The following is a 13,481-nucleotide window of genomic DNA, read 5'->3' as shown; positions in this document are numbered from 1 at the left end:
TGGCTACAGAGGGGGTCTGCTCATGGTGTAGTAAATCTCTAAGACCGAGCAAATGTTAGGTTCAGTCCATCATAAGCTTCATCCTGATGATTTATCTTCGGGAGTTTTTGCACTCTGAGAACCTTCATTTTTAGTGATAGTCCCCACCCAATGCCCAGGGCTGTTTCGCACTCTCTGGGCTGGTGACCCTGTTCACCCTGGGACACTCATACCCACATGGGTTGACAGCAGGGGCACTCTGTTCTAAAGCCCTTCTGCTCCTTGGTCTGTGGGTTCCCAGGAGACTAACTTGTGTAAAATAAGAATTATTCCTTGAGATGAAATGATTGTTTTCCAATGTGTCCTGCATATTGAGTGTCTGATTTGGCACGTTGAAAGTTTCTTTAAGATCCACAGGTATCTGTCTCTGGGCAGCTTCGAGGACATAGTTAATTAAGCTGCATTAAGAACAAATATATACACTTGTTAAAACACTTAATTTGCCTCAATAGTATTGACTACATGGCAGAAGTTTGTTTAAACTAAATGGTATTCCCCCCTACTATGTTCCAGTACTTGAATGCCATTCTGTATAATAGTTAATAGCCACCATCAGTTAAATATCGTGTTAGTTATAAAGTAATGTCATAAGAATTGATTTGGATTTGGCAGTGGAAGATAGTGCTTCCTTCAAAGCCTAGGTAGATGATTATTAAGCTGGAGTTTTAAGCAGAATCATGGTTCATATAAACTGTATATTTCATAGACTTAAAGCTTACTCCATGTTACATGAGTGCCCATTATATTAAAGATAATCTCAGACAGTTAATTATGCAAAACTTCATGTATACAATTACCCAGCATTATTATACATTTAACAGTTTTATTGATTTGCTCACTCGCTGTATCTAGGAGCTATAAAGAAGAGATGCTCACCCCCAGGTTTGAAACAAGTCCAAGAAAACAAGCTAAAGATAAATCACACTGCTCAGCACATCTTAGTCAGATCGAATCCTTAAATATGGAAACCACTGATGGTCTTCCCATATGACACAGGTGACATCACAGAGCCTTTCCATTCCTCATCCATGATGTTCAACAACCAGGAAGCAGGCTAAATCACTGGGCAGTGTGGAAGCAACAGGGGTTTACTACAGCAAAAGCAGTCTGGAGCTCAGCACGAGCTGGTGACGGTGTAGGCCTGTAATCCCCACGTGGAAAGAGCAGAGGCAGTGGGATCAGAGGTTCAAGGCTAGCCTCAACTACACAGGAAGTTCAGGGTCAGCGTGCACTACATGAGACCTTGTCCTGAAAAATAAAATTAAGGGGCTGGAGAGATGGCTGAGAGAGCGTTCAGTGCCCACATGTCTGACCACAACTGTCTGTTACTCCGGTTCCTGGGGATTCTCCAGCCCTCTCCTGGCCTCTGGGAGCCCCAGGCATGGATGGGGTACATATACATACATGCAGGCAAAACATCCATACCTGTAAAAAAAATTTAAAAATTGATCTTGAAAATTAACAACTGAATAAATAGACAACCTGGGTCACAGCAAGGTGATCCATGGTGATGTTTGGCTCCAAGGTGTAGAAAAATGGACGTGGGTGTTTCTACAGCAATCTCTACACATTTATCACGTGCCCAGCTCTTGTGAGGTTGGGTGATCTTCTCACTGCATCACCCCTGCCTTCAGGGCTGAAAAGGAGAAAAGGGCCCCTCTCCCATCTTCCTTTGTTCTAGGTCTTGCAGCCAGAACAGCCACAGAGTCCTCTGGGTGGGGCTTTGAATGTTGGAAGATAACCTGAGACTCAGGGGTCCTTCGGCCTTAAACCAGGAGCGCTGATGAACTCCGTGTAGGGGAGGAGTGAGGAAGACTTGAATGTGAGGGTTGGTTATGTTGTCCTGCTTGAAGTGACAGTTCACAGAGGATGCACCATCCAGACAGGAGCTGAAAGCCTCACTTCCTGTGCTCTGAGTTCTCTTCTCCCCAACTTTGGATATTTGGGGAGACCCATGCCGAGATGGGAGAGCTTCCCACTCAGATAGGAATAGGACTCGGTAGTTTTTCCTGGGGGGCTCTGTCCATATCCCCAGCCTACACAGCCAGGTCACATTCTTGGGATGGACTAGGTTAGAGTCTTCTGGACCAAATGCACAAGCACCTCTCTCAACGAAGCTGCATTACCGAGTGATTGTGATCTAATTGTGTTACACGAAAATCTATGCTAGTGAATTGGCTGCCCTTTGTACAATTAGACACTCATGCTTGTGTGTGCATGTGTATGTCGACCCTGTGTTTTTGTCTTTCTGAGCATCTGGGTCAGGCTTTTTGATTCTTCATTTGCAATCAGTGATCTCCTCCTATGAGGTTAACCAGGCAGACCTGAAGATCTTTCCTATTAAAAGAAAAACCTCTTTCTCATCCTTCCCCAACGAAGCCAGTGTACCTTAATGCAATGATGGTATGTTAGCCGCAGCAGCTGTCAAAGCAGCGTATTACTGTGAAGCCATAATGACACCCTGTCTCTCTAAAGTAGTCATGTTTTCTCAAATCACACGTTGCACCGTTGATTTCTGACATGACACTTCATTCGGCTGCTTCCCCTTCTTCAGCATCTCCAGTCTCTCACAATAGCAGCTGGTGCCCATTTCCTTACTAAGTGATTCACATTTTGCCACTTTACAGAGTGCAATTAGTTGAGGGGGTGGGGTGGGGACCACATTGCGGAGTCTTGCCTGAAGTTGTAACTCAGGCTGCCAGGGGAGCCAAGCTGGGGTCACTGGCTCTGCAGCCTGTCCCTGGAGGGGATGCGGCCTTAGACTAGGGCCTTCTTCTAAAAGCATTGATGAAAAATAACTAGAGGCTACTGAGAGCATGATTTTTCTTTTAAGCGAAAGTACTTAAATATTTCCTCTGATGAGTTCCGAAGGTAGAAAACTGACCAGTCCCTGTCTGTCCAGGCCTACCTTGAGTAAGTGACAGTTTCATGGCAGCCATGTCACCCTCCTTTCTGATTCTGAAATCCTGTGAATCTTTTGTAAACGTGCCCCATTTCTGGCTTCTGGGTCCTCATGCACACACGCTGGAGAGATGTTTTTAAAACATTTTGAATTTTAATGATGACAGGTACATATTTATACCCTCCAGGATCTCACAGAAGAAACAGAGTGGTGATGTCATCAAGCAACCCTTATTTAGCTTTGGAATTTGTTTGCCACTGGTATCCATATAGGAAAAGTTTCAGGCCTTGCTGAGTGTGATAACCAAGAGAGGACAGGGAGACGGCTACACAGTTTCCTCTAAGACATAGGAACTTTGTTTTTCTTTTGAGACATCTGGGATGCATAGCCCAGAATGGCTTCCAACTCCTCATCTCTTGCCTCAACTCTCAGCTTCAGAGATTGCAAGATTGTGAATTAGCTTGATAATTTTAATATAAATTGAATGTTAACTCACAAATTGTTGTCTTGTTTCTCCTACAGCAGCAACTTTAATTGATCATTTCTGCTTTTTCCACGTTTTCTCTCTTTCTGTCTGCACAAATGTTCACTATAGTTAATCAAACTGCATTTACTAAGAAGTTTGGTTTTCCTCATCTTTAATACCTAGAACCAAAATAATTTATATAATCACTTACACAATCTAATTAATATGTAAATAATTAGGAATATAATATGCTTTATATAATTATAAATGATATAAAATATATAATAATAACTTGCAGACTTCTAGGCACAGCTGAGAAGTATTTCTATGTGGAGGCATGTTAATCAGAATTGCTTGAGAGCGTGTTTTAAGCGGTATGGCAAATGTTTCTATAAGTCCTTACCTTTCAGGAAGGTTGTTAAATTACACAAACTTTGTCCCTTTATAAAAATGTCATTGTCATTAAAAAAAAAAAGCCAGTTCTGAGAATTGAACCCAGAACCTTATGCACGCTAGCTAGGCGGGCCTCTACCCCTGAGCTCGAAGGTGTTGTTGATAATTCCCCTCAACTTCCTTCACAGGGTTTCTGAAAGCTGTTTCTCCTTGTCCTTTGCTTTTCACCTAAAATAATAAAATAAACGTAAACTGTATTGAAGCTTTAAAGTAAATATTACCTACACATTTTGACACATGTTATTTCTATTCATAATTCTTAACTAAATTTAGACCTTTTTTTATTAATCCAATGTGACCTAAAATTTCTGCATTAACAGCATAATGTGGAATTGGGCTTATTCACTTTGGCTACAGATAAAGCCATCATCCTGAAAACGGCTCTTTCTGACAAAAAGGTGTTCTTTTGAAATAAAGTCTTATTCAGTACATTCCTCTTAGAGTTAATGTGAATTTTAGTGCCTCTAATTTTAGATTGGAGTGAAGTCTAGAATAAAACCCACCAGCTGACAATTGAATTTATAGATAGTTGTGAATATTTCAGGCTTGAATAATAGAGCTGTAGAGTTTCAGAGACCGGGAGCTGGAGAATTAAGACTGGCTGTGGTTTCAGGTTATAATGCAATGGCATCTAGGAAGTGTTCGCTGTAATGAGCTCAGCTGTGATTAGGAGACAACTGTGTTCTTTGGGGGATTCCGTTTGGGCGTCACTCAACAGGGCAGATCAGCAGCCAGGGTGGGGGGCTTCTGTTACCTTTCCATTACAGCTGAACAGCAGAGGAATTAGCTAAGAAGCCAAAGCAGAAGGTCTCTGTGTGTACACCTCTGTCCCTGCTGGTCTCTGTGTGTACACCTCTGTCCCTGCTGGTCTCTGTGTGTACACCTCTGTCCCTGCTGGTCTCTGTGTGTACCCTTGTCCCCTTGTGGTTCCTGTGTATACCTTCTCTACCTTGGCTGGCTCAGCCATTTTTATTTATGTATTTATTTGTACTGGGTTTGAACTCATGGCCTCATCCAAGTAACCTTCCTCAACTACATCCTCAACATTTTTATGTGTGTGTTTTATGTTTTTTGTATGTGAGAGACTGTGTGTGTGCGTGTGCGCATGTGCATGTGAATGCAAGTGTGCATGTGTTTACAGGTGCCTACACGTATAGGGCCTGTGTGGTGAACCAGAATACATACTTGGTTGTTCATTCTTAGGTAGGTGCTGTCCACTTTTTTTTACTTGTTTTGCTTCCCCCTCCTTCTCTTCCTTGTCCTCTTTTTTCATTCATTCTTTCTTTCTTTCTTTCTTTCTTTCTTTCTTTCTTTCTTTCTTTCTTTCTTTTTTAATTTTGAGACAGAGTTTCTCACTAGCCTGGATTATGGCAAGTAGGCTAGGATGCTGGCTATTGAGACCCAGCACCCACCTCTCTCGGCCTCCTCAGGCCTGGGCATACAGATGCAGGTCACCAGTGTGCCCAGCACATTTTTTTAAAGGTAGATTCTGGGATTGAATTCAGGTAGCACTGTCTCCGCAGGCCTTGGATTCTTGTTTTTTTGAAACAGCTCTAAGTTGCATATACTGGCCTTAAACTCACTGTTTGTAGTCCAAACAAGTATTGAATTTGTGGGGCCCTTATTGTAATCTTGCCAGCAGATAGGGTTACAGGTATGTGCCCTAGGGCCCAGGGAAGTATATTTTAAAGACTTTTAAACTAAAAATAATGACATGTATATTGCAGGGCAGGTTATATGCACATGGGTGTAGTGTCTGTAGAGGTCAGAAAAAGGTCTGTAGGATCCATTGGAGCCAGAGAGAGATACAGGCAGTTGTGAGTCACCTGTTGTAGGTTCTGTGAACCAAATTAATGTTCTTCTGCAATAGTACCACATGCCCTTAACCACTGAGCTATCTGTCCAGCTTCTCAATTATGTTGTAGAATATACATAAATATTATTGAAAGCTCTGTTAGCTTTTAGACATTTCTGCTCCAAAGTTTGAAATGAGATGTGAGTTCAAACCACACTTCTAATTCCTGTCTATATAACCTTCATTATACTTCAGAACATCTGATGCTTAATTTCTTAAAGGTAAGCCCCTCCTAGGCATGCGTGTGCGTGCACCCCCCCCAGGAGACGAATGTGTCAGACATTAAATGAGGTAGTATTTATGTTCACCTTAGTGTCTGGCGCACCCATAAGCTTTTGATTGATGACAATCTTATACATATTTCCACTAGGCAAAAGTTATTAATTAAGGGCACAGTTTATGTTGGAAAAGAACCACATACAACCTACAGTGCACATCCAGCTTGTTTGCTTTCGTCTGTGACTTGAGTGACCAGATTTCATTCAGAAGATCCTGTCCCTGTTCCAGGAGCTTCCTTGGCAACAACGCCCCCTGAACTCCCTGCTAGCTTCCAGGTTACCGTAAAGTATGGACCGAGGTTTTGAACGAGACAGCTGGCTAAAGTCTCCTCATTTTTCATGGATAGATCTGAACAACGCGCCTTTGACATGTACACTTAGCAAATAGCTGTCCCATAAATGGCATGTTAATTTCTGGCCCCGTTCCTTAAACTAGTAGATGACAAATTTTACAAGTCAAGGAGAAAAACAACAACAACAACTACAACAGACCCAAAAAAGCAGCAACAACAAAACAACCAATAGGGGACAAAGATGAGCGACCATGAAGTTTAAAGGCACTGGCAGAGGAGCACCTGGAAAAGAGGTGGTGTGTGTGTGTGATCCGGCAGCTCAGACAGTGCCCCGCAGCAGGAGTGCTTAGGAGGATGGAAAAACAGAAAATTCTCGGGGGCAGGGGGCAGTGAAGGAGTTAATTGTCATAGTTGTGAGAGAAGAGAAGGGGAGAGAGAGCATCTATGGTTTAGTAGCCTAATAACTTCTAACCAGTAGCCTGAGATCATAATGTATATGCGAGCAGTCCGGTCACTCTAAGGGAGTAAGTGAAGGGACAACTTAAGAGTTTTAAATTAAAAAGGAAGTCACAGGGCTGCTGTAAGTCCACCCGCTTTCTTTCACAAGGAGAACGCTCAGCCCAGAGTGCAGGCAGGCAGGGGGACCAGGAGAAAGATCTATTAATTACAATGCTCATTAGCAGTGACAGGGACAAGCAGATGCAGGAGGGAGAGGAAGCTGTCGCCAGGGCTGGCAAGGGGGACAGTTTTTCTTTCCCTGGTTCTTGGGAAAGGAAAGCAAGGGGGCCTTGGGGTGGCTTTTTCCTTTCAGCACATGGTGATATGGCTTGGCTTCAGGGAGCAGAGAAGTTCCCACAGCGAAATGTATTCGAGGAAGAGGCAAATCCCTGCCTTTGTGCTTTGTTTGTGAGACTGCCCACTTAGAAGAGTGAGGTGGACATTTCTGATAGGAAATTCCTCAGTATCCTCCCTTTATTTAAAAGGAATTGAAACCATGGGGGAAGGGAGACATGAAGGAGGGCATGAAATTTGTTCGGTGATAAAATATCATTAGATTTATAGTGGAAGTGATAATTGCATCCATTCTGTTATACTGTGACTACTCCCCCAAATCCTAGAGAATGACCATCACACAGTGGGATCCCCATAAATCAACTTTCCACTGGGAAGCAATTATCTAAGTCCCTTTCTCAACTGTCACCTCTTCATTGTGGCTACTGGGGTTCTCAGAATCTTGCTTAAGAGGAGTTTGACACTGTGGTGAGGCAGAAAGCCAAGAGGACCAATTATGTCTTTGCATCTAATTACCTTTATAGAAATCTACCCACTTATGGGGCCAACGGAGAGAGGGAGGGGTGATATGTTTCTTTTAGGTTAGAGAAATAGTTTGTCAGGTTAGGCACTTCATCCCAGAGCCTTTCATAAGGTGTGATGTTAAGGGGGAGTCAAGGAGAGGACCATCATAAATCTCATTTTTCTAAAATTAGATACTTTCCTATGCTACAGCACAGGATGTCTCAGATTTCCTGACTCATAGGTACTGTAGAATTCAAGCAGAATTTTTTAGAGCCATCTTCCAATAATTCTCTTTCCCTTTCCCTCTCTCTGAGGCATGTGCATATGCACGGGCGCGCGCGCGCGCACACACACACACACACACACACACACACACACACATGCTCACACTCGCGCAGATTATTTACTAATCAATGTTGTCAGTCTTTCACTAAGTTGTGTTGTGTGGAACTGGTGAGTTGGTGCTTACAAACCATCATTACGGAGCCTGAGAATATCTGTGCTGGCTGCAAAAGAAAAGTTGGATTCTGTTGATGATAAAATGAATCCAGCATCTGGATGTGGAGTGGAACATAGAGTGGAGATAAATGCAATTTGAGGAATGACAGGGACTTTGCAAATCACCACAGCGCTGTTGATAAATTTAGAATCTGGAGAGCCAGGGTAGCATTGACAGTGGTTCTTCAAGAGAAAGATAAAATAAAAGCTACCGGACCCTTTAGAGCATTTGTTTACGGCCTGTCTGGGAGCTTTGATGTAACCCTGTCATGCCCTTATGCTGATTACCTTCTTGTAGAACAAGAGGTATTGACTGGAGAGTGAATGATGGGTAGTCCCAGCCGTTAGGAAGCACTCTTAAAGAGCAATGCCTTTAACATACCAATGCTGCTGCTCTTTTCCTCCCCTTTCTTTATCTTCCCCTCTCTGCCATGTCTTTGTGTTTACATCTTTGGGACTGTTTAACATTCTCTCTCTTTCTCTTTCTTTCTCTCCCTGTCTCCCTCTCATTCTCAGGCTTCTCTGCAGAATGTCAAACAAAGATCGACACATTGATTCCAGCTGTTCGTCCTTCATCAAGACGGAACCCTCCAGCCCAGCCTCCCTGACGGACAGCGTCAACCACCACAGCCCTGGTGGTTCTTCCGACGCCAGTGGGAGTTACAGTTCAACCATGAATGGCCATCAGAACGGACTGGACTCGCCACCTCTCTACCCCTCTGCTCCTATCCTGGGAGGTAGCGGGCCGGTCCGGAAACTGTATGATGACTGCTCCAGCACCATCGTTGAGGATCCCCAGACCAAGTGTGAATATATGCTCAACTCCATGCCCAAAAGACTGTGCTTAGTGTGCGGTGACATTGCCTCTGGCTACCACTATGGGGTTGCATCATGTGAAGCCTGCAAGGCATTCTTCAAGAGGACGATCCAAGGTGAGTGCCTACCCCATCCAACTCTATTTCTCTTCTCTGGTGCTAATTCTCCTATTTCATGCCATTCACACCAATAATACCATTTAGAAAACACAACTACATGGAGTTATGAAATAACCACTTTCCAGGTGTACACCACACCCCCTCCTGTTTCACTGTGGAGCTCTCTGTAGGCAATGATAATGAAGGAGTTCCAGAGAGCATGGTAGGTCTGCAAAACAGCTGAGCAGTGCATACAAGGTTCATAGTGCTGTTCATCACATTGCTTTTCTCATAGATTTGAGGAAGTGTTGAGTATTGAGACCAAGGCTTCTGTACCATGCTTCTATATTAAAATCCCTTGGCGATCCCACTAACATGTAGATTACTGTGCTCTCTCTCCAGACCTGTGGTGGTGCCTGAGAATTTACATTCCTCAGAAATTGCCAAGGATATGATCCTGTCAGTCCAAGGGTCACAGCTTGAGAACTGCCACTCTAGACATATTTACCATGAATTCCATGTCTTTTTCTTGTAGTTGGGTATATGTTTCCCATGTTTACAAGTGAATTTATATAAAAATTATGCCAAGGAAATTGCATTTAATTATAAAACATATCTCTAAACAAATGCCAATAATGTATAACCAAACCTTTATAAATCTCTAGATTTAGAAATAGCATGCTTATTTCCTATGCAAAATGTAGAATGATTCAAATTTGTACCTGCTCCTTTAAACTAGTCATTTACAAATATAGAACTCAGCACACACACACACACACATACACACACACACACACACACACACACACACACACACACACATATATGTGTATATGTGTGTGTGTGATGAGGGGAAGAAAGACTAATTATATATGAAGGGTCTAAAGTACACCAATTATTCTGCTCATGGTATATACATGCATGCTTGTGTACACACACAGGGGGGTTAATAGGTAAAGATAGATAGATAGATAGATAGATAGATAGATAGATAGATATAGATAGATAGATATAGATAGATAGATGATAGAGACGGGCAGGCAGATAGACAGACAGACAAATAGATGATATGTTTATGTTGGTGTTGAACTCCAGGTCTTCTGTATGCACTCTACCACTGAGCCACATCCCAGCCCCTAATATATGTATGTTCAACAGCTAATCATATACACAAAGTCTGACTTTTCATGTATCTATACTTCCCAAGCTTTTCTGATTATTGGGATTTTCCTGGAAACAATGTTCTAAGATATTTCTCCCAGAGCCTGAGCCCCTAAGTTCTGTATTAATTTGTCTTGGCTATGACCAAGGCTAAAGAGGATTTTTGTCAGTTCCTAAGTGATCTCTAACATGAAGTCAAGGTGATAAGTCAGTGTACTGTGCTGTGTTAATGTACCAGTGGTCCTCCAATTGTGATGGCTGGGCCGAACTGTCAGCATCACTAACAAATGCAAACCTTAGGCCTCCTCCTAGACTAACTCAACAAGAGTCTCTGGTGTGAGCCTCGCAAGCTAGATGCCATAGTCTTCTAGGTGCTGAGGTTGGAGAATGCTACCTTGAATCACACTGATGCTTATTGGAAGGTATTGGAAGGCCCTTTCTGGAACATAAGTGAAATCAGGTTATTCAGAACCTTAAGGGCCATGATCTGCTGGTATTTATAAATAAGAGAGGTGTTCCTTGCTAAGCACTAATACGTTTTACATATTTTTTGCACCTCTTCTGTGCATGTGGAGTAGCTCCCCATCCTTGCTTTTGGTTGTGTTTGACACTGGGTACTGGGGCTGGAAGCCAAGCCCCATGCATGCTGAGTACAGGCTCTACCTTGGACCACTCCCCTTCCCTTTTCAATTACATTCTTTCCTGCTACTTCCTCATCTGTGGCTGAGAACACAGGGTTGACTGACAGCACACAAAGATGGTGCTGAATGTAAGCTCATTTCTAGACTCTTAGTTACCATGCCTGAAACCCTAGGTTCATACACTGTTCAAGACATCATAGCTCTTATGTAATAGAACAGATATTTCCATAGGATCTTGTGATTTAAAGGGAAATATACATTGAAGTTCATGTAGTATATTCATGAATTCATTCAACACTAATAGATGCATCTTCCCATTTTCTGGGTCAGAAGACCATGCTTTGTTTTTTCTTGTTAAAATCCTCCAACCCTTGGATCTTTTTGTAAACACCCATACCTAGTTGGTACAATGCTTAAGGACAGATGTAACAACAAAGTCATATGTAGAGGTTGAAGATGAGGTTCAGTGACCTAGCACGGACTTAGCACAGACAAGTCCCTGGGTTCAGTTCCTTTAACCACCACCAGAAACAACAACAACAACAAATTTAAGGGTATTCATTGGGGCATTTGGATAAAGTGTATCTTCATCCTCTTCACTGATAGTGGCAAAATTTAAGGATGACAACACCCCAAACCTTTGATTTGTTGTAGCAGCCATTGACCAACATTACTATAATCCTAGGATTACAGAATATATAACATTCAAATTGTTAGTACTTTTTGTTAAATTTATATAGCCTTTGACCTGACATGAAGATAAATGTTTTGGTATGAATGAACAAATACAGTCTAGACTGATAAAAACAGTCGACGCTCACAGTACAAACCAGTACCATTTACCAACAAATATTTCCAGAGCCTTCATGATCCCCATAGTGTACTGGCTGGAGTTCCATTTCATCTTCTCAGCATCTTTTGCAAATCATTTTTCTCAAGCTTGTGGGTTAAGATGGATTCTTCCTGTCTCTTGCATTGTGGGGGCATCAACTTCTTAGAGTAGTGGAGAGGATTGAAGTCTATTCTTCCCTGTACTTTGTTGAGACAGAGTATGTCAGAGGAAAATACCAATAGTTGCTTTTTTTGTTTTGTTTTGGTTTTTTTGTTTTTGCTTTTTTTTTGGTTGTTGTTTGGTTTTGGTTTGTTTTTAGCAGATTATTACTTTGATATGAACAAAATAGTTATTGACTGAGCAGCCACTGGCAGAGAGCCATCCATGTCCTGGGTGTGATTATCTTTTAGGATGCCGGCCGTTACCCAAGGCTTAGCAGAGCAAGGCACAGGGTGATTCTTGGCATAGATGCAGAGTGCTGGATCTTCCTCCACACTGGGGAGAGTGAGTTTCAAGGATTTTGAGCAGGAGACAGAGATGTCACTGTCCCGATTAGCACTCTGGTCTTGCCCACCTGGCTGTGCTTGGAGCTGGCAGCTGGGCCACACTCTGTAAGGCTACCCTGCTAGCCGCATCATCAGGGTTCACACTGTGCTGTTCACTTAGCCCCAAAAAGGCAGTGAGGCAAATAAAGGGATTAAATTGTGAAAGTATAATGTAATAATTAGGGCGGTAATTGTAAGGAAGATTGGAACAGACTCACCTTTTTGTGGCCAAACAGTGGTGACTGGACTCCAAAGATGTTGAAAGTAGCCCATGCATATTGCGGTCTCACAAGTCTGTGTTCCTATGAGGAAGGGGCAGAGAGCGGCTCTTGGGACTCGGGGCAGCATCTAAGCAAATTATCCTTGACAGGTAGTAGTGTTTCCCTCCCCTCCCTGTGAACTCTTCAGGGAATGAGCAGAGATTACATAACTCCCCTTGAGAACCGGGCCTGCCTACTTCTGTCTCGCAGCCCCCATGGCCAGGGCATTATGTAAGTGTGACCTCGGCCTCCCCAGAGTCTGCTTCTGGTCTCCGACTTCCTAAGAGACATGTGTATCCAAAGGCTAACCTGTGGGCAGTAGTGCCTTCTCAGAATTTTTATTCTCACTACAATGACTTATTTGGTGGATTTATTTGATTATTGACATGTAATAAATATGAGTTTAAAAAAATGGACAAGAAAACACATCCTATTTTATGGAATAAAATGTAGCTCAACTCTAAAATTGGAAATAAATCCAATTAAAATCTTTAAAGTAAAAACATATTTTCAAAAAGTTGGATCAAATTAAAAAAAAGAGAGAGAGCAACAAAACCCAAACTGCCCATGGTGCTGCATGCCTACAACCCCAGTGTCTGGGAAGGCAGAGGCAGGAGGCTGCCTGTTTGAAGGCAGCCTGGCCTCCAGAGAAGGAATCCACCTTAAAGAAAAAGATGAAAGGAATGAAAAGGTGGACCAAATAACCCGTGAAGTTGGAACTAAACATATATCGAGGCAAGCTTTGACAAAAATATTGAGGATTGTTCTTTCAAAGCTGACTATGGTATTTTACTCTTGAAAAGGCAATTAATTATGGATTTCACTGAATGCCAATTAGAAAGGTGTATTCTACTTATTGATTATTTCCAAGGAACTACTGGAAAAGATCAGAAGTAGACAAGATTGAAGGCTTTGTTTTTTGGGGGCTTTTTGCTTGGTTTTGTGGAGAGCTAGAGAGGCAACCCAGGGCCTTATATATCTGAGCTTCTAGTCTCCACTTGCCCACATCCCAGCCATTAAGATGCTGGAACAGGACTTGTAAGGACTT

General features: G+C 42.5%; 1 protein-coding gene across 7 annotated transcripts in view; it reads left to right on the top strand.

The window, feature by feature from the left end:
* The window catches only part of Esrrg (estrogen related receptor gamma), a 629,832-nt gene that overhangs the window by 443,835 nt on the left and 172,516 nt on the right, over positions 1 to 13,481 (top strand). For all 7 annotated transcript variants that reach the window (XM_028876745.2, XM_028876742.2, XM_028876743.2 and 4 more), the window contains one exon: positions 8,597 to 9,012. In XM_028876745.2, coding sequence (XP_028732578.1) covers positions 8,610 to 9,012 — 403 coding nt within the window. In that variant the 5' untranslated portion in view covers positions 8,597 to 8,609. The remainder of the gene's footprint in view (positions 1 to 8,596; positions 9,013 to 13,481) is intronic.

Source organism: Peromyscus leucopus, chromosome 15 (genome assembly GCF_004664715.2).
Source record: "Peromyscus leucopus breed LL Stock chromosome 15, UCI_PerLeu_2.1, whole genome shotgun sequence".
In the NCBI taxonomy this organism is placed as follows: Eukaryota; Metazoa; Chordata; class Mammalia; order Rodentia; family Cricetidae; genus Peromyscus; species Peromyscus leucopus.
Note: the sequence above shows the minus strand (reverse complement) of the source record. Positions and strands in the feature narration are given on the sequence as shown.